Source organism: Pseudorasbora parva, chromosome 24, assembly GCF_024679245.1.
Source record: "Pseudorasbora parva isolate DD20220531a chromosome 24, ASM2467924v1, whole genome shotgun sequence".
NCBI lineage: Eukaryota > Metazoa > Chordata > Actinopteri > Cypriniformes > Gobionidae > Pseudorasbora > Pseudorasbora parva.
In genome coordinates, this window is record NC_090195.1 from 4,621,217 (window position 1) to 4,645,928 (window position 24,712).

Consider the following 24,712-nt stretch of genomic DNA (forward strand, 5'->3'; position numbering starts at 1 on the left):
ACATCATCCACCAAACACAAACTGAACATCACGCTCAAAGCTGCACCTGTTGGTTCTGCCAAATGTTTTGTTGAGAAAGCTTCAGTCACTTTTTAAGTTTTGGGTGTCGCACAGATGACAAGCAAAGACTGGCTTTATTGTTTCTTTTTAAATAATCTGATTCAATGCAATCATGTGTTGTTGATTTACACAGTTTCCCAGAGTATTTTCAATGTGAATGAATCATATTCCCAAAGCCGAAAGTGTCTCGAGTGTAATTCAATTACATACATAAGACTATTTATAAAATAAAATCTCTTAAAACAAAAAGAGCTTGCTGATTGTGTTAGCACACATTCAAGTCTACAGATTCCCTTTTATGTGTTTGATTATCATCGGATCATTAGTTATAGTTATTTTGTATAAGTAGCAGCCTGATTGGTCCTCTGCTTGGAGAGTGTGTGTCCAGTGTTTGAGGTCAGGTGTATTCACACAGGTGTCCACAGCCGGCCGGACAGTGTTTGGACTGTTTCAGCCACTCCATCACATGCTCCAGGTGTCCACCGTGACTGCAGCCTTGACACCACACAAACAAGCCTTTGACCACGTGATGGCAAACCGCACACACACTCGCACACTGGTGGCACCTGTGGAGCGGTACAATACACCAAATTATTTTTATTTATTTAATAAATAATCTCCATATTTTAATTTAAAAAATGCAAATGTTACAAAATGTGAAAATAAATATAAGTGTATAAATAAATGTAAAAAGGCTCAAAAATACTACCTTAATAAAATGTATAATTGGTTTTCATAACTAGCACATTAATTTCATTGCTAATGTAAAATTACTAAACAGAATTGTAGTTGGTTTCTTTTCTTCTTCTTTTTGATGTAATGTTTATTTAACCAGGGAAAACATTATGTGAAGCTGGGACATGAATTAATATGGGAACATAATATATTAATAAAGTGATGAATTAATGAATTAATATGGGGGATTTTTTGTAAAATTTCCAAATGACATTTTAATGTATATTTTAATTACTTTATAATAAAATAAATATATTCATTTTATTTATTTATAGAGTGGACCTAATAGGGATTTTTTGAGCCCTTTTTCCAAATTATATATTTTTTAATAAATGAAATAATCATAAATAATAAATAAAAAAAATTGTAATAGCATAAATTCATAATTACAATTTAAAATATTAATTTTATTTATTTGTAAGCACTTTGCTGTGCAGTTATTTTAGTATCACTGATATACTATTATAGTTTTTGTTAATTTTGTTTTACAGTTTATTTTCTGTTTTCATTTTAATATTAAAGTTTTAGGAATTTTGTTGTGTGTTTATCACTTTTATTAGATTTGTTTTTTATGTTTAGTTGATGTTTATTTTATTTCAAGTGATGAATGTGTTTTTGTTTATGGTTTTAGTTGTAGTGAACACAATATAACATTTCCATAAATATTAAAAGGCCAGAAAAAACAAAGGCACCTTTAAACGCCGTAATAGACGTAGCAGCTCTGATGGTTAAGGGTACATTAGATAAACGACTTAACTTGAACTGAGGAGAAAGACCAGATAAAAGTCAGAGCTTGGGGGTCGTACCTGTCACAAATCCAGCCCTTGTTGCTCATGGGTCGCTTGCAGTTGCTGCAGTTGATGTGTAAAGTGGTGGACGTTTGGTTTAGACACATGATGGCGCCGCACGTGCTCAGTTTGATCACCTCGTTGCTGACGTTCCACAGCTCGAACCGCTGCAGCAGGTCAATGTAGGACATGTACCAGTGTTCCTGAAACACACACACACTCGCCACTGAGTAAATGTCATGCGCTACAAAAGACACAAGATGTGTGCGCAACGGTCAAACATGCCTGTCTAATATGTTTTCATAGAAAAACAATGGAAAACTAGCGCAGTGGAAAAGAAAAACGCATACTGTATGATACGAAAGACAAAACAAGCGACAGCCTCTGATACCCGGATGAGCAGTCATTTTACAGAGTTGCTATCAATGAGGGTCATTATAAAGGAATAACTGACCTCGAAATGTCGCCAACTGACCAATTAGAATCAAGCATTTCAGAGTAGTGTTGTCAAAAGTACTGGCCGCGATAACAAATCGGTACTGAAATGTTAAAAATGTGACGCTTCGTGCGTTCAAAAGTGACGCTCCCGCTTTCAAAGTGTTTTGAAAGCGGGAGCGTTTGAAAGCACAAACAGGGGTCAACCAGCGGACAGGTTAGCTGATAGAAGCCTGTATTTAAACGCTCTGTGTGTATCTGTGCAAGCGCTCCTTGAAAAGCGTCATTGATGTTTTACAACATGTTTGTGAAGCACTGATCGTAGTAGACATTTGATAAGCGTGTGAGCATAAAGGCCAGTCAGAGGTGTTTACGATTCTGCTCAACAGAGCTCAAAGCGTCAAATTTTTGGCAAAAAATTTGGTACCGCGGTCAGTACTTTTGACAACACTATTTCAGAGAGCCATGCAATAATGAAATCTACACAAGCTGTTCTTAGACACACACCTGCGTGAGCTCGTCGATCTCTTTACGGATGCGATCGCCCAGCACGATCAGCACGGACACGGCCATCTGCACATCGCCCTGCTCCGCGTAGTAGCACAGCATCTCCTTCACAATGGGGCAGAAGAACTTGGGCGGCAGGTGGGGCGAGAAAAGCAGCTGTGAGACGGAAATGAGACTGATGGACTCCATGGGAGTCAGGCACATGCTCTCGGCCTCGCTGCCGCTCACGTGGGGCGACTCGGGCTTCTCCTGCACCGGCTCCGGGGCCGAGGGATGGTCCATGATCTCGTGGCGTAACGGGAACGCCTCCTGAGGGAGCAGGTACTCGGGCTCCTCTGCTGGAGACAGAAATCTTGCTTTTTCTCTTTATATATCACGGACCTGTGAGGTGTGTGTGTCGGAGGTGTTGACTAACCTGCCTGGTTGTCATGTTCCATGCTGTAGAGATCATCATCATCAAGTTCAGCGTCTCCAAATAGATACTCCGCCTGACCCTCGCTGCCCTCCGTCTCCTCGTTCTCTGCACAGACAGAGAGCTTTATTCACTGGTTTAGTGTTTGGAAGGTTTTCCTGGCAGCTAAAAATCTGAGCTGAAGAGAGCGTGGAGACACTGGAGGAGAACTTTCAGGACGTGACATTTTTGGGAACAAATGCAAACTTTTTTGGGAAACGTGAAGGTTTTGGGAATGAATGCAAAGTTTTTCGGGAAGCCTTATAGATTTGGGAACGAACACAAAGTGGCTCAGGACACTTAAAGGTTTTGGGATCAAACACAAAGTTTCTCAGGAAACCTGAACGTTTTGGGAATTAGCGCAAAGTTTCTCCGTTACATGCACAGGTTTTGGGAATGACGTTTACATTTTGGGAATGAACTTAAAGTTTCTCGTGAAATTTAAAGGTTTTTGGTAAAAAGAGTGCAAAGTTTCTCTGGAAATGTTTAGGTTTTAGGAAATTAACGCTAAGTTTCTCAGCAAAAGTGAAGGTTTTGGGAAGGAACGCAAAGTTTCTCAAGACAAGTGACGGTTTTGGGAAGGAACGCAAAGTTTCTCTGGAAGCCTAAACGTTTTGGGAACTTATGCAAAGTTTCTCGGGAATCGTGAAGATTTTGTGAACGAACACAAAGTTTCTCAAAGACATGCAACGGTTTTGGGAACGAATACAATGTTTCTCTGGGAACTTGAAAGCTTTGGGAACGAATGCCAATTTTCTCGGGAACGTGAAGGTTTTACAAGCATATAAGACATTCCTTGAGTAAACACAGCTCTTGAGTGCAAGCAAAAGGTTTGCACTGTAAACACAATCTACCTGACTGTAACTTGGTGAAACATCAACAAAACATTTTGCATTTCTCTTTTATCGGTTTATCATCAGGATGCAGATGCTGTCCTGCATGTTTATACGTCTCTCTCACCGTCATTGTTGTTGAGGTTGGTCTCCAAGCTGTGTATGTTGTCTTGTCTGTTTTCTTTGTTTCTCTCATTGAGAGCAGCGCTCATCTCCTTCATACTGAAGCTACATTGCAGGATGCAGGGAAAAGACTGAGCAATGATGAACAGTACAAGAGGTTGGGATTCAAAAATCAAATGGGGTAATTATTGGTACCTGTTGACGAGCGGAAGGATTCCTGACTTATTCAGATTGTGATTGGTTGACAAGGACGGATTTGCCGGCTCGGAAAACATAATTCGCAGCATCGTCCATGTGGTCGATTCCTGTATCGCACACAAACCAAAACTCAATAAAAGCCAAATACTTTAACACTTTAGTTTAGTGCCCTTGTTATGTTACCTGTAGTTACTGTAGTAATAACTATAAATGGCGTTTCGTTTATATATCACAGCCGTTGAGCTAAGTAAAGCTGCAGTTTCCTCCTATCTCCTCCATATTGCTCTAAAATATAGCATTCTGTGCAGAATTCAAATAAATCCGATACGTTTTTCAGTCTGCGTCCACTCACGCATTTGAAACGATAGCACAGTGTGAAAGCTGGGGCGGTTCGCATGACACTAACATGAAACCAGACTTCATTCACCCCAATATAAAGCATATTTAAACTGTCTGAATCATTCCCTATCCCCTATACAGTGCACTATGTGCCATTCACCATGTAGAAAATGGTAAATGTGTGAAAAAGTGACCGATTTCAGCTGCAGTTTCAGCATCTGTTTATAATGTAGGGGGCGGGACTTCAGATCCTATAGAGCATTTGATTGGACAGAAAATCTGATGAAACACTGAAGTGCAGTGATGTCTTCAAAATCATTGATAAATATTGGCGGAAGCGAGAGACTGTAAGTTTTGAACACATATCTTTCAAATGCAAAGGTTGTCGTTGTTTTGAAGCGCACTAGCTTACAGATAACCTTAAGGCTAACATATTCATACTAAAAGCTTTTGATTTCATGGGGACTTTTAACAATCCAAAAAAGGAAATCTGTCTGTACCTGCAGCCTGTTGAGTCTCTTGGCGACTTGAGCGTTGTGCTCACAGAGTTCGGCGAAGGGTTTCCCACTAAGCAAGTAACTCTGCGCGGTGTTAATGAACCAGTCCATGCCGACGCTGCTGCCCGCTTCACTCTCAAACACACTGAGGGCGCTGGACACCTGTGCAAACTGCTCCGTCACATCGGGTTTCTTGAAGAAGAAGATGGGGTACCGCCGATCACCGCCTGGGTAGGTTTTACGCCCCACATCCCCTACAGAAGGGGGAGCTATGAAGAAGCACAATATTCTGATAAAAAATCAATGTGGATGAACATTTCAGACTTTAAAGGTGGGGTAAGTGTTATTTAAAAAACGTTTTACAAAACGGACTCGGGCCAAGTCCAATAACAAACTTGTAGCCAATCAGCAGGTAAGGGACGGTTAGCTGGACTATTGAGCTTGTGTACTATCGAGTTGTTCATGAGAACGGTTTGTGTTTTTGTGAATGCTATAACTCTAATCTGGTCATAATTGCAATATGTTTTTTAGTTAGACTGTCATGGTGGTGTACTATCGAGTTGTTCATGAGAACGGTTTGTGTTTTGTGATGAAGGGGTGACTTTTTCATTGAATGTTCGACCTGGATTAGTTACACACAGATTCTGCCATAGTCGTTGCCTGGGTTACGTATGTTGGGGGTGGAGCTATCAAAATAGGCCCGAGCCCCTTTTGGGTGTTGGGGCGTGTTTGTTTTGGTGATTTGAAATAACAACAAAGGTTACCAGAAAGCACTTATCCCACCTTTAAGGGAACTGTATGTAAGAAATGTATTTCAATGAATCATAAAATGGCCCTGATATGTCACTAGACATTAATAAATCATGTTAATTTCAAATACTTATATCACACACAACAGTACTCCGGCCAGGATATTGTCATTTAAAAGTAGTTGTTGCAGCCCTCAACTGATTTTGGCCTGAAGCTCCGCCCTCCACCCTCCACCCATCTACCAATCACGAAGTCAGTAGTGTTTCGGCATCTGGGTTGCCAGATCTGCTCTAGTTACCACAGCTGAGCTACAAACGTTCCTGCTGATCCTGCAGCCAATCTGGCAACCCCGAGTCAGGGGGAGGGGGATACACCGCTCTACAGTCATTTGAAAGTGATTGCAGTACCAGTTTTGGCCACAATCTTACATACACTTCCTTTAACTAACATGCATGGGTCACTCACCGCTCATCAGACTCTCTTTAGCAGCAAACGCCAGGTCGCCGAACAACCCGAAACAGAGTCCTTCGGGGTTGGCACGGTCGACGGGCCTGCTGGCATCTTTGAACATGTGCTGGTACAGCGTGCTGTCCTTTGACCCCGACAGAAGGAAGTAGGGGTCATGCTGGTGCCGCCACACTATTCCTGTGGTTACGTCTTTGTGCTCCTCGAACGTCGCAAAGGGGATGAATGGCCGGCGGACGTCCCATACGTAGATGTTGTGGTCCACCATCATGGAACAGGTCGCCAGGTGATAGCGCCGCTCCGGACGCCACTTCACCCTGGCCACCGACGCAATGGTCTGAACGCAGTAGATCTCCTTCACGCGATTGGTCGACATGTCCCAGACTTTCACCATCTTGTCACGTCCGCCTGTGGCGAGCCAACCTCTACAAAACACAGACAAGAATTATATTCACATACACAAGTTAATGTGTAACTTTTAACCAGTTGAAATTAGACAAAACATCTTTTTAAGTTAGCTAAGATAAGATATTTTAAAGGGGGGGGTGAAATGCTGTTTCATGCATACTGAGCTTTTTACACTGTTAAAGACTTGGATTCCCATCCTAAACATAGACAAAGTTTCAAAAACTAATGTTGGACGTTTGATGGAGTATTTCTGTGTTAAAAATACTCCTTCCGGTTTCTCACAAGTTTCGGCGAGTTTTTTTCCAGTATGGGTCGGCTTGACGTTAATAGATCGGAAGGTCCTTGTATGGGCCGTACGGGCTCTTCTCCCGGTAGGGTGCGCGCGCGCGTGACTAGAGCGAGAGAGGAAATGCACGCCCGTAAACACTCTCAGGTGCAGATCCAGTCGTCCGTGAACACTTATGACGCGCCGCGCTCCACTTTATTCCTATGGGTGACGTCGAGCGACTTCAACGCTTCAGCACAGCATTCCGGGAAGGCAGCGCTGCATTTGAACCGGTTTGAACGCAGAAATGACGGGAAGCTTCAAGGCATCGCTTCAGTCGCGTCTCAAAGTGGATTTCCACGCCACTGCTGTCACAGGACTTCACCAAATCATACCAAAGAAGTGTGTTTTTGACGGAGCGGTCCCAGTGATAAAGTCCTGCTTTGGAAGCAGCCGGTGAGTAAAACTGCTTCAAATGTCTGTGCTGATGGCTACCGCCGCGTGAGTAAACATCAGTAAACGACACGATCGCGTGCTTCGTCATTCAAATGCGCTAATGGACTCCATTGCTGTTCTCTGTTGTATAACGTTACACTAGTCTGACGTGCAAAACCGTTTTGCATGCTACTGCTAAGGTTTAGTCGCATACAATAGTCCATAAACCGAATCATGTCCTCATAAACTGCGAGTAAAGACACACAAATGTTGACAGGCCACTAAATACAGTCCATACCACAGAGACGGACGTCCTGCTGCTGCTGTTTCTCCTGTTCAATTTATTTCAGCCTCCGAATGATTCTGGATCATATCTCTATTAGTTGAGCTCGATAGCCATGAGTTTCACCACGCTTGAGGACGTCACCGGTTTGGGTGTGCTCATCAGACAAAGTTTCAAAAACTAATGTTGGACTTTAGCTCCGCCCACACGATACGCCTCCAGGCGCTCAGTTTTTTCCGAAAAGACTCGGTACAGCCTATATTTCTTTTATAAATATAATAAAACTAAAGACTTTTCGGAGATGGATGGATGCAATACTACTCTATAGGTACTCAAGATTGACATGAGATTGACTGAAACTGAGTGTTTCACCCCCCCTTTAAGATTTATACACATTTTTACTATTATGACCTCATTTTGTCTTCCTTCTTTAAGTTCTTCTTCCTTGATTTTGATTGATTGTTCCTGAGGCTGATTGATTGTTCCTGATCGATTGCTCCTGTCTGTCTGCCTGCTGCTGCTGCCACCACAGTGTTTGTAGCTCTGTATAGCTGTGTTTGAATCTCTATTTGATATATTTTCTTTGTAATTTACACTGCTAAATATAACTTACTCATCACCATATAGTGTTTAATATAGCCTATCAATTTAAATTTGACATTACTAGCTTTTAATCTAAATCACTACCACACGTTAGCTTTTCGCTAGCCTGGTAGCTTTCCATCCCAGCATCCAGGTCTCCTGTTTTCTGAGTTCTATAGACAACTGTGGTGAGTTGGATTATTAAAAAGACTCCATCAGACAACTGTGGTAAGTTTTGGATTCATCAACAAATACGGTAAGCCATGTCTTCTTCTCCTGTCATTGTCACTTGCACTGCATGCTACATGTTTAGCATATCTATCTCCGTTGGCGAACAGGGCTTCACATGTGATAAATGTAAGGAATTAATCAGGCTGACGGAGAAGATTTCAGATTTAGAGACACGCATCCAAGCTTTATGTGAGAGTAGTGAGAATGTAACAGCTTTAGATACTGCTTTGGATGTGACTAGCTTAGTGAACACTCATTGTTTGGTTCCGGCTGAGCCCGCGCAGCAGGGCTGGGTGACGATGAGAAAGCATAGTCGCGGATCAAAAAACCGCTCTTCCGTTCCGATTAGAACATCAAACAGGTTCTCCCCACTCAGTGACGCACCCACTGAGGATCCTGTTGAAAGTGCCCTAGTTATTGGCGATTCTATTACACGGAATGTGAAAATAGAGACACCAGCCACCATAGTCACATGTTTACCGGGAGCCAGAGCGCCTGACATCAAAGCAAATTTAAAAGTGCTGGCTAAAGCTAATCGTAAATTCTCTAAGATTATTATTCACGTTGGCACTAATGATGTTCGACTTCGCCAGTCGGAGATCACCAAAATTAACATTAAAGAGGTGTGTAATCTCGCAAGTACGATGTCAAAAGTCGTATATTTCTCTGGACCTCTCCCCGCGAAAAGGAGTGATGAAATAGTTAGCAGATTATCATCACTCAATGGCTGGTTGTCTAAGTGGTGTCTGCAAAATAACATAGGGTTCATAGACAATTGGAAAAGTTTTTGGGGCAGACCTGACCTGTTGAAGATGGACGGCATTCATCCCTCCTGGGCTGGTGCTGCTCTTCTCTCTAGTAATTTGGCACATAGTCTTAGAGCTAAACCTTGACTCACTGGGGCCCAGGTCAGGAAGCAGACAAACTGGCTAAACCAACCGTCTGCTAGCTGTCTCACGTCACCAAAGTCAGCTAAATCCCAGCACATAGAGACTCTTTCACCTAGATATTATCACATAGAGACTGTGTCTGTTCCCCGAATTAGTAAATACAAAAAACCATCAAAACCATTCAACAGTAAAAATTTAATTGATGTCCAACAAATAAACAACAGATATAATACGGATGAACAATTGATAAAGCTTGGGTTGCTGAATATTCGATCCCTTTCGCCAAAAACGCTTGTTGTCAATGATATGATTATAGATCATAACTTAGATGTGCTGTGTTTGACAGAAACCTGGCTAAAACCTGATGATTACATTACTTTAAATGAGTGCACCCCCCGAGATTATTGTTACAAACATGAGCCACGTCTGAAAGGTAAAGGGGGAGGTGTGGCTGTAATTTATAATAATATTTTCAGTATTACTCAGAAGTCTAGTTTCAAATATAATTCCTTTGAAGTTTTGGTGCTTTATGTAACACTGTGTAGTGTAAATGATAAATCCCTTCTGACATTTGTGTTGGCTACTGTATACAGGCCACCAGGGCACAATACAGACTTTATCAAAGAATTTGCTGGTTTTGTATCGGAGTTAGTATTAGCTGTAGATAAAGTACTAATTGTTGGGGATTTTAATATCCACGTAGACAATGAAAAAGACGCATTGGGATTGGCATTTAGAGACATTCTAAACTCTATTGGAGTTAGACAACACGTATCAGGACCCACTCATCGCCTTAATCATACTTTAGATCTAATAATGTCACATGGAATAAATGTTGATACTGTTAAAATTCTGCAGCAGAGCGATGACATCTCAGATCATTACCTAATATCATGTATACTTAATTTACCTAAGGCTGCAAAGCCATCCCCTCGCTTCAAATATGGCAGGACGATAACCGCTGCGACTAAAGATTGCTTTGTACATAATCTTCCTCATCAGTTCCATCTCCTCAGCATTACAGATAGCCAAGATGAACTTGATGCTGCAACCGAAACTATGGACTCTATCCTTACTAGCACTTTAGACATAGTTGCTCCCCGGCGCTTAAAGAAGATTAAAGCAAATAATCCAACGCCGTGGTACAACGAGCACACTCGGGCCCTTAAAACAGCAGCCAGAAAAATGGAGCGCAGCTGGAAGAAAACAAAACTAGAGGTTTTTCGCAATTTGTGGAAAGAGAGCATGATTGCATACAGAAAGGCCATAAAAACTGCTAGATCTGCTTATTTCTCATCTCTTTTAGAAGAAAACAAACACAACCCTAAGTATTTATTCGATACAGTGGCTAAATTATCAAAAAATAAAGCTTCAGCTTCTGATGTTTGTAAACAACACAGCAGTAATGACTTTATGAACTTCTTTACTAGTAAGATTGATAATATTAGGAATAAAATTATAACCATGCAGCCGTCTATTACAGTATCACTTCAGACAGAGCATTGTAGGGTCACTGAGGAAAAATTACACTCATTCACTGCTATAGGAGGAGAAGAACTGGCTAAACTTGTAAAATCATCAAAATCAACAACATGTATGCTTGACCCTATACCGACTAGGCTATTAAAAGAGATACTTCCAGAGGTCATAGATCCTCTGCTTAATATCATTAATTCATCTTTGACATTAGGATATGTACCGAAAACTTTTAAGTTGGCTATAATTAAACCACTTATTAAAAAAACACAACTTGATCCTAAAGAATTAGTCAATTACAGGCCAATCTCGAATCTACCGTTTCTATCAAAAATACTTTTTTAGAAAGAAATGGTATATGTGAGGATTTCCAGTCAGGATTTAGACCGTATCATAGCACTGAGACTGCTCTAATTAGAGTTACAAATGATTTACTCTTATCATCTGATCGTGGTTGTATCTCTCTATTAGTGTTACTCGATCTTAGCGCTGCATTTGATACTATCGATCACAATATTCTTCTGAATAGAATCGAAAATTATGTTGGCGTTAGTGGAACTGCTTTGGCATGGTTTAAATCGTACTTATCTGACCGTTATCAGTTTGTAGCAGTAAATGAAGAGATGTCACACCGATCACAAGTTCAGTATGGGGTACCGCAAGGCTCAGTGTTAGGACCGTTGCTTTTCACCCTGTATATGCTACCACTGGGAGATATCATTAGGAAACATGGCGTTAGTTTTCATTGTTATGCTGACGATACTCAGCTCTATATTTCCTCACGCCCGGATGAAACCTACCAATTCACAAGATTAACAGAATGCATAGCTGATATAAAAAATTGGATGAATAGTAATTTTCTGCAACTTAATTCAGATAAAACTGAATTTTTAATTATTGGACAGAAAAGCTCCACAAGTAGTAACCGAGAATACTGTCTAACACTTGATGAGTGCTCTGTCAAGCCCTCGTCGTCAGTGAGGAACCTGGGTGTGCTCTTTGATACCAATCTTTCATTTGAAAGCCACGTTTCTAGCATCTGTAAAACCGCATTCTATCATCTTAAAAATATATCTAAATTACGACACATGCTTTCAATGCAAAATGCTGAACAGTTAGTACATGCGTTCATGAGCTCAAGGCTAGATTATTGTAATGCTCTACTGGGTGGTTGCCCTGCTCGCTTAATAAACAAACTCCAGCTAGTCCAAAATGCAGCAGCTAGAGTTCTTACTAGAACCAGGAAGTATGATCATATTAGTCCAGTTCTGTCAACACTGCACTGGCTCCCTATTAAACATCGCATACATTTTAAAATCTTGCTTATTACTTACAAAGCACTAAATAGTTTAGCTCCCCGGTACTTAAGCGAGCTCTTAACGCATTATACCCCATCACGTCGATTGCGGTCTCAAAACTCTGGCCAGTTGATAATACCTAGAATATCTAAATCAACTGCAGGCGGTCGATCATTTTCCTATTTAGCTCCTAAATTGTGGAATAGTCTTCCTAGCATTGTTCGGGAAGCAGACACACTCTGTCAGTTTAAATCTAGACTAAAAACACATCTCTTTACTATGGCATACACATAGAACATTTTTAACTTTCATTATTCAATTCAATTGACTGATTGTTAGGCTGCATTAACTAGGTCAGCCGGAACCGGGAACACTTCCCATAACACCTGATGTACTCGTTACATCATAAAAAGAGTGACATCTACGCTAATGTTAGTCTCTCTGTTTATCCCGAGGTTTATCCCGGATCTGGGCCCTGTCCGGATCGGATGGTGGACCTGCCTGGACATGACCAATGCATCCTGGAGTGTCTGCTGAGCCGTGTCAAATGGTGTCTCCTCCGAATTTGCCTCACTGGCACGACATGCTCAAAACCCGTCTTCGGCGCAATAATTCCGATCTTTCATGTATTCATACTCTTGTGTAATTGACGCCCCATCCTAAATAAATCTGTCTCTTCCGTGATACCCTGAAAATTTTGAATAATCCGATCTAATATGATTTCCGACCTGTAAGGTTGCCAGAATAATAATCTTACACGGTGTGTTAATAGGCCAGAGGAGAACTGGCACCCCGACTGAGTCTGGTTTCTCCCAAGGTTTATTTTTCTCCATCATGCCCCGATGGAGTTTTGGTTCCTTGCCACTGTCGCCTTTGGCTTGGCTTGCTCAGTTGGGGACACTAAAAATATGATTAAAGTTATTCAACTTATTATACAAATAAAATATATGAATTAGGTCTTATTTAATTCTATAAACTATAATACTGATCTGCCAACATTGTCGCTATATGATAAATTAAAATAAGCTGATAACATCACTGTTTTCTCCAGTACGGCTGTACAGCCAAATCTAATTTTGTCGCAATATTACCCTGTTTGACACTGTGAAGCTGCTTTGACACAATCGTGATTGTAAAAGCGCTATATAAATAAAGTTGATTGATTGATTGATTGATTGATTGAATACTATAATTATTATAATAATTATAGTTCTTTTATCTTCCTTTTTAAATTAAAGTTTCTTATGTCATTATTTAGAAGTGTATTTTATAACAATAATAGTTATAATAAGAATAAGAATATTTAATATTTATATAAAAAAATGTAAGTTTAAGAATTTCATTATTGTCTTTATTGGTAATGTTTTTCAGCATTTTTGAATTGGCTGACGTGTGAAGCACTAAGTGGCATGTATGAAAGGTGCCATACAAATACAAATGTCCTATTATTCTGATTGGTTTAGTAAGTGTGCCCACACACCTGTCCTCAGGGTGCCAGTCACAGCAGAAGACAGGGCCGGTGTGTGCGGTGAACATCCTCTCGTAACGGTCGGGTCTGCGGATGTCCCACAGCTGCACATTTCCATTCTCGAACGAGGCCGCAAACGTGAAATAATCCTTCATACTGAACTGCACATCTCTCACGCTCTCAGACTGACCTGCGAAAACACAAAAAGATGTTCACAATGTGTGCAGCTTCCATATCTCTGTAGCATCAAAGAAGAATCTATGTAGCGTCTAAGAAGCTCCAGATTTGCTTCTCAAATTAAAGTGCATTGAAAACAGTTGCTCGATTGGCTTTTTAGTGTAATTTTTTGGGTGAATTATTACTTTTAAATTGTCTGGCTATCACCAGACTAAGCTCAATTTAAGATTGAACATTGGTCTGGGGAGTCTGCTCTGTATTTTCTACTGCACAAGAGGCGTGATCAACGGGCATTGTTCAAATGACTCTGTACGCAATTGGATAGTCCTTCAACCAATCAGACCACAAAAGGCGTGATCAACAGGTAACGACCAATCGCTTCTCTATCCGTCATCATGTTAAAACCGCCAATACCGCGCCAGGTGGATAAGCCAGTCTGTGATTGGTTCCCGCAGAAGTATAACAGAAGCAGTAGAAATTAATGTACAGGTTTCCAGACTGAGTTGCCGTGCGAAATCAAATCGCCGGCAGACCAGACTGGGTTTACCCAGTCTAAATTTTAAATGTAAATACTCAACTCCACATTTATCTGTGCACAAGATTGAACGTACCAGAAAATGTGCTGACGCTTTCCTTCTTTCGCAGGTCGAAACACTTCATGAATCCGTCCTGCGAGCCGGACAGCAGCATGTTGACCTCAGTAGGGTGAAAACAGACCTTGTTCACGGTGCGCTTGTGTTCTGTGAAAAGCTGCTCCTGTTTGTTACGGCACGGCCGCGACAGGTTCCACGTCACCACGGCCCCATTGGTGGCGGCGGTGGCCAGCAGGTTCTCCTCCATCTGATGCCACATGACGTCCGCGCAGCTGAAGTTCAGCGAGGGTTTGCGTCCCACGCGCAGGTTCAGACGCTCCACAAAACCATCGTCTTCCAGACCGTATATCTTGAAAATATTTCGCCCTGCAACCACCACCTGAAACATGTGATCAATCACAAGTTAACTGAATCTAATGACATTATCCAAAAATTGTATTTTGAATATGAATGCATATTACTGACAATGAATTATTGATCGACTGATTGAATATTGCATACATATTATTAACAATATATATAACAAATACAAATTACATTTAAAATCAATAAATAGGTAACCGTTTAAAATAAGGTCCCATTACTTAACATGAACGAACTAACATAACGTTGATTGTTAGTTCATGTTAGCTCAAGTCAATTAAATAATATTTACAGATACTTTTAATTTTAACAATGTATTAGTAAATGTTGAAATCAACACGCAAATTACAATAAAGGCTATAGAAGTGATGTTCATTGTTATCAAAAGAAAAAGAGAGAAGAAAAAAATAATCACACTGCACTTGACTTTCGTGGCTTTAATACAAATATTTAATGTATTAAATTTAACTTTATTGATAGCTTTATTTAATTTCTGTATATTTCCTGTTAGATCAAATATTTAAAATAAATGTTTTTTGTTGCTTCTACAATAATCTGGAGATTAAATGTTATTACAATATAAAAAATATATTAAAAACTTTAATGTTAGGTGCGATTAACCGTGATTAATTACATAAAAATGTGCAATTGATTTTAATTTATTTAATTTATTGACAGAAAAATATAATGATTTCAACTCATTTCCCTTTCTTACTCATAATTAGTTCATAAAAAGTTGCATGGAGATTTCTATAGATGTGTTTTTCCCCTGTTAGTTCAAACAACAAAAGAAAAAGAGGAAAATCACACACTGCTCTTGACTGAATAACTTTTGTAGCTTTAATAAAAATTAAACTATATGTAATTTACCATTTATGTAGTGAAGAGTGTAGTGTTTGTATATTTCCTGATAGATCATATATTTAAAAAATACTCTCTTTATGTTGATTCTACATTCATTTGGAGATTAAACGTCAAATTATTACTATATAAAAATATATTAAATCTTTCATGTTAGGTGCGATTAATTACAGAAAAATTTGATAAATTATTATTATTTTTTTAATTGATTGACAGACTTAAATTATTATACACATTATAATAATAATTTGATTAATTAGTTAAAATTCCATCAGTCTTTCTACTTTCACATTTAACTTAACTTAATCTGTTGTCGTTTCTTTGCAATTATTTGTGAATTTAATCCGCAATATATGTGTGAAAATTGTTTCAAAGTAAATCCTACACCGTTTTCTTTCCTCCAGTGTAGCATTGCTTCTCTTTGAAATGGGTTATATTTAAAAAGTCACGTGAACAATCACAAAAAATTGATTTGAGTAGTACGAGCTTGTGGTGGTCTAATTTTCACCTGCGTGGCATCCCGACACACGCTGATGGCGTTGGCAGGAGCATCCAGGTGGCAAAACATGGTACGACCACTGATGGTGCTGACCCTGGTCATCTTCTCCATCTCAAGCTGCAAAATACAGTGAAGCGGGAGATGAGAGAGGAGAGATGTAGCCGATGCAGTGCCTTCTCTGGCCAGCAGGTGGAGGACAGATTCAGCGACATGAACATCTCAAGGTTGGAGGTGCATTTCTCTCATCTCACACATTTAGCAATAAATGTAAAAATATACACGAATAAGGTAAGCTGTTCACACTTACACTTTGTGTGCTGAGAAAAACACTTCAAATATCCTCCAACCTCCTCATTCACGCCACACTGAGACCTCTGGGGAAATGAGTAAGAAACAGCAAAAACATTCCAGCGATGCATTTATTATTTCAAAACAATCATACATGAATGATTAAACCAGGGGTTTTCAAACTTTATGATGCAGAGGACCCCCAAATATAATGAACATTTTATGGGGGACCCCCTTCCTAAAAGCCATCTATATATGTGACCCTGGACCACAAAACCAGTCTTTTTTTATTTATTTATAAAGATTTATACATAAATCTTCATGGAACTTGATCTTAATATTCTAATGATTTTTGGCATAAAAGAAAAATGTATAATTTTGACCCATACAATATATTTTTGGCTTTTGCCACAAATATACCCATGCAATTAGTGACTGGTTTTGCAGTCCAGGGTCACATATTTTTATGTATGAAAAAAACATTTAAACTGTTAGATAAATAGTAAGTTTGACATTATAAAATACATATTGTTTCCAAACTTAAATTGGCTGTACTTAATGTTGGATGAATAAACCTGAAGACGAACATTTTCAAGTTTCACAATGCTTTAACTGCGTTAAGAGCACTGCCTTACAACCCCAGTGAGCGAGATATAGAGGACTACAGTGAGAAAAACGCACTAGAAAGATATAAAGTAAACAAATCTTCAATTGATTTAGAATTTTCTGTAACTTTAACCATTTTTTTGCTTTGTCTTTTAATTCCCTGAAATGTTCTGGGGACCCCTTAGAACCTTCTGGTGGACCCCTGGGGGTCCCCGGACCTCAGTTTAAAAAAAACCCTGGATTAAACTATTCTTTATAGATTATATTTGAATAAGTAGATCATTAGATGTTTTTTTATGCAAAAAAAAAAAAGACTTGATTAGTGGTGGTAAAATGACAAACATAAAAGGGATTATAAATGTAATTGCAACCATTTTTTTATTTTTAAATCTCACCGCCTGTGTTCGTCACACACAGCTCAGGACAAAAATCCACTTCACGTGACAGTCGGTGCGCGACGTCACGCACACATCCTCTCGAGTGTGCTTAACATCTTTATATGGAATTACACACCGGCCTGCAGAACAGGAACAAGGCAGCAATATAGAAGAGAAGCAATATTAATAAAACAACACCATTTTAGCAATCATATTAGCAGTAAAACTGAAGTGAAATGCTAGTGATTTTATACTGACCGTCAAGATTTTATAAAAAACGTTTTAATATTTTGTCTTTTATATAATCTGAAGCATGCCATTTATTTGTAATAATAATAACAATAAAACATGTCTTGCTTCAGATAATATCATAGTTATATAATGACCATATTACCACACTGCGATATAGGTTTATATATTATTACTGTTATTCCGATCAATTTTACTGTACTGAGATACACAGTCAAACCCAAAATTATTCAGACACCAGATCTATTTTTTTACCAGTGGGTGCATGACACTATAGGTCATTTATGTAAGTAAGGATAGCAAAAGTTAACTGTGAGATATTATACCCAAAAATTCTTCTTACTGTGACTACCGGTAAAACTGATAAAAATTTAGGATCAAAATGATTCAGACACTTTGACCTAAGCATGTTTTGACACCACAGGCTGAACAAAATGAAGCATTGCTTGGTCATTGGTTGAGCTAAATTAGTATCGTCAAATTGTGTACTTACATTTAACATCTGATTGTAATCCATTCCATACCTTTCTTTCTATCAAAGTTATTATTTGACATTATCAAAATGAATTTGTTCTGACACAGTTTAACTCTGAGTTCTTATCATATTTTATCACCATTTTCTAAACTACAGCGAATAAACTGTTATAATGTGAGAAAATGTTGAAGGTGTCTGAATACATTTTTATTTGACTGAAGGTGTGTACTGTTATTCTAATCAATTTCACTACACACGAGTGTATTACTAAAGTTATTTTTATTGTCATTAAGCAAATCAACGCAACGTTTTTGTCTGTTGTTGTAATGCACAGAAAGATGAATTTTAAATAAGGATGTAAACTATTCATACTTCACCATATTACTGGCCGATTGGTGCTTGGAGGTTATAAAAATGTAATTCTTTTTGCAATATTACAACATTACAGCAGTATTTTTTTACGCATGTAATAATTTATGTAGTAAATATGAGCAAGTTTGTCTTTTAGAGCTCGTGGCAGTCACTTGCCACAACAAAAGTGTCATAAAACCCCTCAGCACAGCAGTAATAACTCCTGGCGCTCGAGACCATAATTCAACGTGTCATGTTTCCGAGTATGAATGCTCAACTGTTATATGAGTTTGGATATTGCTGAAATAACCGCGCAGAACTTACCCTTTTAAAACAAATGTGCCCTTTCATGAGAAGCGGATGTAGAATTATTGTTTACGTTCGCCGCTGACGTCACCTCCCCTCGCATGGCGCGCGCGGCTTCAGTCTAGCTTGCGGGGCACTGGGCGTTGGAAAAGAGTTGCAAAATTGATTCAAAACGCCTTTAAAGGTTAACACAACGGAATTTAAAGGTTAACACAACGGAATATTGATCATAACACATCCTGGTATGATAACATGCTGTTATTTGGCTTGATGTCTGCAGGAAATGTCATAAACTGCTCTCTCTCCTCTCAGTCATGCCTGTGGACGGGAGGCTGTTTAACTGTGAAGATCCCGATGTGTGGAGAGGGATTTATGGCAAATACTGGACTGTGATAGAAGCTAAATCAGCTGGAAAGGGCAAGGCTTCTGGAAAGCTCTTACAACTGGACAAATGGTTTAAATGCTTGCAAACACACCCCTAAAATATATTTTTTTATGTTCATTATTTAATTTGCATTAGAATAGAATTGCATAAAAATCATATTAATGGTAAATGACTAAAATATTTAATTGTATTTTAATTCATAATGTGAGCATCATAATTCTACTCATCACAACTAGCATTGCCTCTGTTTGATATGGACCCCTTTTAAAAGGTCACATAAACTACAAAAAATATATTTGACATCTTACAAACACCTCAAATGTCTTTTCATGATTATTATTTTATTTGTATCAGAATATAATTTAATATGAATTAATGTATTAATAATCATTCATTACAAATATAAATGACTAAATGTATACATTTAAAATTATAATAAATTACTTAATTATAAATTATATAGATTTGAAAAATATCGTAATAATTGTATTTTATGAATACATAATTTGTGCCTACTCATAACAAGCCTTTTAAATGCAATTTGACAACTAGCATTGCCTCTATGGACAACATTTAAAAGGTCATATGAACAAAAAGTGTATTTGAGTTCTTCCAAACACTTAAAATGTCTTTTTATGTTTATTATATTTTTTTATATCAGAATATAACGGAATATCAATTTCTATATGAATAATCATAGAAATGTCTAAAATATATACATTACAATAAACCTAAAATTCTAGGAGTAAAATATTGTTAAATTATATCCATTTAAAAATATTTGTAGTCATTTTATCTTGATCATTTGAATTCATAATGTTTGCCTATATCATCATAATTACCAACTAACATGCAATTTGACACCTTAAATGCAGCTTCACTAGAAAAGCAACCACAAAAAATAGACTCGTAAAAAATGCAGACTTTAAACGTATTTTTATGTTCATTATTGCATTTTCATCAGAATATAATACACTTGCAGAAAATCTTAGTGGCATTGTCTGTGTTTTCCAGGTTTCAGGATGAGCTTCCGGCAGCGATCTCAGCTCGATCCCAGCGTTCCCTCACACATGCTGAGCTCGTCAAGATCATGGAGTGGAAACTGACTGTAAGCACAATAGAAATAGATTCACGTCCTGCGTAATTAGCAAGAAACATGATGCTGGAAATAGGCTAGTGGCTCATTGGTTGCACCCAGTGACGTTCACTCTTATGACATCAGTTCACACACACACACACACACACACACACACAGATATGACTGTTATGCACAAGTGATGATTGATGATGATGGCTGCTCCCTCTTAGAAAGGGAAGTTCAGGCCACGTTTGCAGCAGCTCATTGGCTCGAACACCGAGGAGGCGGTTCAAAGCTCGACCAGCAAAGCATTTGGTTTGTTGCCTGATGTCCCGGCGGCAATTACAGAGCTGTGCAAACTCAAAGGTGTCGGCCCAGCAACGGCATCAGGTACACACACGCCTCTCAAATCATGCATGCATTCAACAACTGTAACAATATATGTTAAATTGGCATCAAACTGTCTCCATCAGCCGTGTTGGCGGCCGGAGCTCCAGGTGAAGTGGCCTTCATGGCTGATGAAGCTGTGGAGAGCATCGCCGAGCTCAGACCGGTCGAGTACACGGCCAAACATTATGCACTTTTTCTCCAGAAAATGCTGCAAAAATCATCCCAGCTTAATAGAGGTAAGATACATGGTAAGCTTAAATATTTCTTTATTAGGATCATACTATAATATGTATTTCCTGTCTCAGTGGACAGTCAGCAGGACTGGACTCCTCACAGGGTGGAGCAGTGTTTATGGGCATGGGCGTTGGCCAATCAGATTCAGCCCTCATTAATACAGGAGTTCAATCTGATGGATGCAACACACACAGTGACCAATCAGAAGCCAGAGAAGAGGAAGACTGCTGATGAAAAGCCCTCGAAGAGACAGAAGACTGCGCAAACTTAGTCAAAAATGTTCCTAGTAGATAGTACATGCAATATTAGGGTGTGCAATATATTCAGTGTTCAAAAGTATCTGTTTTTGAAGCACTACTCCAAAATCACGAAATGCAACATTTCACAATTGCTCTTCTGAATTTGTAATTGTTTATGTTTAGATGTTCTAATAAAGCAATGAAACATTAGTTAAAACTACAAGTTTTTTTTTAAATGATCTGAAAGATACTTTGCACGTACAGGGTGTTGTTTTATTACTTTTTCTTAAAAACAATAAAGGCACAAAAATGCTCTTTAGAGAGAGAGAATTAGATTATGTTGCATATAATGTGTGTGTGTGTGTGTTTATATATATATATTTATATATATATATATATATATATATATATATATATATATATATATATATACACACATTTTAAATAACTTATTTTAATGCTGTGATGGTAAAGCTGAGTTTTCAGCATATTAGAATAATTAACACTAAAATAATAGAAAACAGTTGTATATATATAAAATGTACACATTTATGAAAAAATATTTTTAAAAATAAATAAAATACTAGGCACAAATCTGGCCATGGCTACAAAAAAGTTCTGATTATATATATATATATATATATATATATATATATATATATATATATATATATATATATATATATATATATATATATATATATATATATATAATCAAATCATTAATCAATATTTATCCTCCTGTATTATTATAATGATTTTAATGATTATTTCCAGTAGATATTATTTAATCAATAGAACCACTGAATGTTTATTGTTTCATCATATATGTTCTAAAGTTGAGGAGAGGCTGCGGGTCTGGCAGGAGTGCAGGAACAGTGCTTACTCACTTAGCCCAGCTTCCAGAGATGAAATATGGACTTGTTCTTTTATTTTATATTACATTTTATTTATTTTATATTTTCTTTTACTGAAACACTAAATAATTATGCCGAATACTGCATATCCCACTAAACATTAATCTTGCACCAAGAACATTATATAACACTTAATTTTAGCATTTACTCTTACTCTTTTGCTGGAAAATAGAAATCCCAGCCCAGTTTCAGTTAAATTTAAGTGTCTAATTTAATAGAAACAAGTTCATAAAACTTTAAACAATGAAACACTTCAGATTACTTAAAATGTGTGAGTTTTGTGAACTCAAAAGTAAAAGAAAGTTATAAATACTCATAAAAGTTAATTTGATTAAACTAATTTGTTTAATTTGAAATGGCTCTACTCAAACCAATTCATTATTTTGAGCGTTAGGGTTTACAGTGTTAGGGGTTAACAGCTTATGACCCAGGACCAGTAGTGAAGAAATGAAGACTGAGTCAGGATTCCAATTAATTAAAAGAGAAATTTACTGAAGAATAGTTTGCAGTTTCAAAAGCAGAAGCCAGCTTCAAGTCTCACAAGGAGTCCGTAGGCCGCCCTCCCGCTCTCACTGTCTCGTTGCCTCGCCCTATCATACATGCAATTGTCCCAACAGTTATACCGTTTTCAAGGTATATTCACGTCATTACTGCAATGTGGACTGTTCTGATTGGCTTAGAGACAATGCACAGTCATGGTAAATTTCCACACGTCAGTTAATCTGATGCACGTTTCCATAGACGTGTCACTTGTTGACGCTTTCACCCCAGAATTAAGCCCGTAGTGACCTTCCAGATCTGGAGCAGGCGCCAGCTTTCCCAGAACAATAAGTCCACCCATCTCTTAGGGTGCCTATCGTACACCATTCTCAAAACTGATCTATAACACAGAATATTGCGCACATACACAGATACACATTCTGCAAGGTTGGAGCTGATTAAGCTCCAGTTCTAACCAAAACATACTGATAACGTGTGCTTTCTTTTAGTGAGAGGGACACACAATATTCATATGGACTCTTTAGTGTTTCAGTAAAAGGAAATATAAAAGGAATAAAATATAATAAATGAAATGAAAGACACTTAAGAAAACACGAAATTAAAAGCAAAATCATAACTGGAAAGAATCATTATAATAATATAGGAAAATAAATATTGATTAAGGTTTTGATTAAGATATATATATATATATACACAGGTATATTGAAGCGCCAGTGGGTTTCAGAATCCCCCTCTCAACAGTGTGTCTGTACCTCTCACTGAGAAAGCACATCTGATCAGTATGTTTCGGGAAACTTTCTGGTCAGAACTGGAGAAATTGTGTATCTGTGTATGTGCGCAATATTCTGTGTTCCAACCATTTGTTGGAAAAGGAGTTTCAAGTCCTTTATACCTCATCAGTGTGTTATTGTGGGCACACAAACACACACAGACGTCTCCTCACAGTATGTTCTTTATTTCATACAGCTGAGAAATGAAGAGCAAACACAAAACCATACAAAATAAAACTACAAAAACCAAATGGCCTCAAATCCCAATATTTCAGAAGTACAATACATCATGAAATGATAAAGAATTTGATAGAAACTATCAGTATTTACATCTTTTTTTTAATCTTCATCGATCCAGAGAAAACTATTAGCCTTATATTATTATATTTTCAGTTTTAACTTCTTATGTAAACAGAATATTTTACAGCAAGAGTCGTCATTTTGGCACCATTTTGAATTCTGTACATGGACTACGATTCTCAGCAGGACTAAAGTTGTGGCAGCAACACAGATGCAGCGATGATCTCAAAGCAAAACTCTTGCGACCTACACCTACAACATCATGGAGAAAATAAGCTCAGGACACCATGATCTGCGAGAGCAGCTATTGGCTGGGACGTAACATGGGCGGGAATAAGGAGGAGGGCCTTGGTAAATAGGTTTGCTCCCAGTTTCAAAGGGATAGATTGAGTACACTTCTTCACCGAGAGTGTGTTCGGAGTGGCATACTACACATACTATTTTTGCAGTATGCAAATGTTCATTGTAAATGGCATACATGGATGATTTATCTATAACTTTTGCCAAAATGTGCAGTATACAGAGCACACTATACTGTATGTAAAACTGTATCCCATGATGCAATGTGCTGGACTTTACATTCTGAAACAGTACTAACTAAAACTATTAAAAACATGTTTGGAATACATATTAAAAGTTTTTCATCCTGACAGAAACCTTTGTGCTCACAAAGAACTCAAAAGGTATGCGAGCGAATGCAAAACTTGAGCATTGAAATATTATTTTTATGATATGTATGAAACCAGGGCCTAAAATTAACTTTTTGCCACATCTGCCAATGGCCGGTGACTTAAGAAAATCTACAGGCCAAAATATTTTTACCAGCTATGAAACATTGCTTAATCCTTAATAAAGCTACAAAAGTTATTCAGTCTAGTGGGTGTTTTTTTTTTTGTCTTTTGTTTTTTAACATTAAAAATAGGAATATTAGGCTGCTGTCACTTTAAGAGCAGATCCAATATACTGATACACATGCGCTTTCTTTCTCAACTGTTTACGTTCACTCAAAACATAACTGACTATATAAGAGGATACTGGCCGGGTGTTTTTACATCATTTTGTGTGAATTTGTCTGTTCAAGTGCAAGATGACTTGTAAGAGCTCAATTCCGTATTTGTGCCCTGTCTGAAGCCGCCTTTCCACTGCACACGACATTCGGACACGACTGTCGGAGTTTGCCCCCTAGTGGCAGTCGCACGGAAATGTTATTATGATCGTACACGGCAACATGGGAGA

General features: G+C 38.2%; 2 protein-coding genes across 5 annotated transcripts; one reads left to right on the forward strand and one right to left on the reverse strand.

Moving 5' to 3' along the window:
- Positions 1 to 160: 160 nt before the first annotated feature.
- On the reverse strand, positions 161 to 18,759 carry wdr24 (WD repeat domain 24). 2 transcript variants are annotated; one of them, XM_067434535.1, is made up of 14 exons: positions 18,681 to 18,759; positions 17,300 to 17,421; positions 16,318 to 16,384; positions 16,020 to 16,127; positions 14,306 to 14,666; positions 13,530 to 13,707; positions 6,182 to 6,606; positions 4,970 to 5,235; positions 4,128 to 4,237; positions 3,937 to 4,037; positions 2,941 to 3,045; positions 2,526 to 2,860; positions 1,602 to 1,786; positions 161 to 626 (listed from the first exon to the last, which is right to left on the reverse strand). In XM_067434535.1, exons 4-14 carry the CDS (start codon positions 16,119 to 16,121, stop codon positions 458 to 460), a joined length of 2,337 nt encoding a protein of 778 aa, XP_067290636.1. In that variant the 5' UTR covers positions 16,122 to 16,127; positions 16,318 to 16,384; positions 17,300 to 17,421; positions 18,681 to 18,759; the 3' UTR covers positions 161 to 457. The 2 variants fall into 2 exon arrangements, with proteins under 2 accessions (XP_067290636.1, XP_067290635.1); XM_067434534.1 differs by having other exon boundaries at positions 2,526 to 2,863.
- zgc:112496 (uncharacterized protein LOC541336 homolog) lies at positions 18,724 to 21,310 on the forward strand. Of its 3 annotated transcripts, none has more exons than XM_067434538.1 (6): positions 18,724 to 18,868; positions 18,975 to 19,116; positions 20,062 to 20,155; positions 20,356 to 20,515; positions 20,599 to 20,751; positions 20,821 to 21,309. In XM_067434538.1, exons 2-6 carry the CDS (start codon positions 18,977 to 18,979, stop codon positions 21,018 to 21,020), a joined length of 747 nt encoding a protein of 248 aa, XP_067290639.1. In that variant the 5' UTR covers positions 18,724 to 18,868; positions 18,975 to 18,976; the 3' UTR covers positions 21,021 to 21,309. The 3 variants fall into 3 exon arrangements, with proteins under 3 accessions (XP_067290639.1, XP_067290641.1, XP_067290640.1); XM_067434540.1 differs by having other exon boundaries at positions 18,730 to 18,846; positions 18,943 to 19,116; positions 20,821 to 21,310; XM_067434539.1 differs by having other exon boundaries at positions 18,771 to 18,904.
- Positions 21,311 to 24,712: the final 3,402 nt, after the last annotated feature.

Excerpts from the sequence above, each read along its gene's own strand:
- wdr24 (XM_067434534.1), bottom strand. The coding sequence starts at position 16,121 with ATGGAGAAGATGACCAGGGTCAGCACCATCAGTGGTCGTACCATGTTT. Across the intron at positions 6,607-13,529 it reads GACTGGCACCCTGAGGACAG|AGGTTGGCTCGCCACAGGCG; the intron begins GTGTGTGGGCAC and ends TGTGTTTTGTAG. Across the intron at positions 2,864-2,940 it reads GGAACATGACAACCAGGCAG|CAGAGGAGCCCGAGTACCTG; the intron begins GTTAGTCAACAC and ends TTCTGTCTCCAG.
- zgc:112496 (XM_067434538.1), top strand. The coding sequence starts at position 18,977 with ATGCCTGTGGACGGGAGGCTGTTTAACTGTGAAGATCCCGATGTGTGG. Across the intron at positions 20,156-20,355 it reads TCATGGAGTGGAAACTGACT|AAAGGGAAGTTCAGGCCACG; the intron begins GTAAGCACAATA and ends GCTCCCTCTTAG. Across the intron at positions 20,752-20,820 it reads ATCATCCCAGCTTAATAGAG|TGGACAGTCAGCAGGACTGG; the intron begins GTAAGATACATG and ends TTCCTGTCTCAG.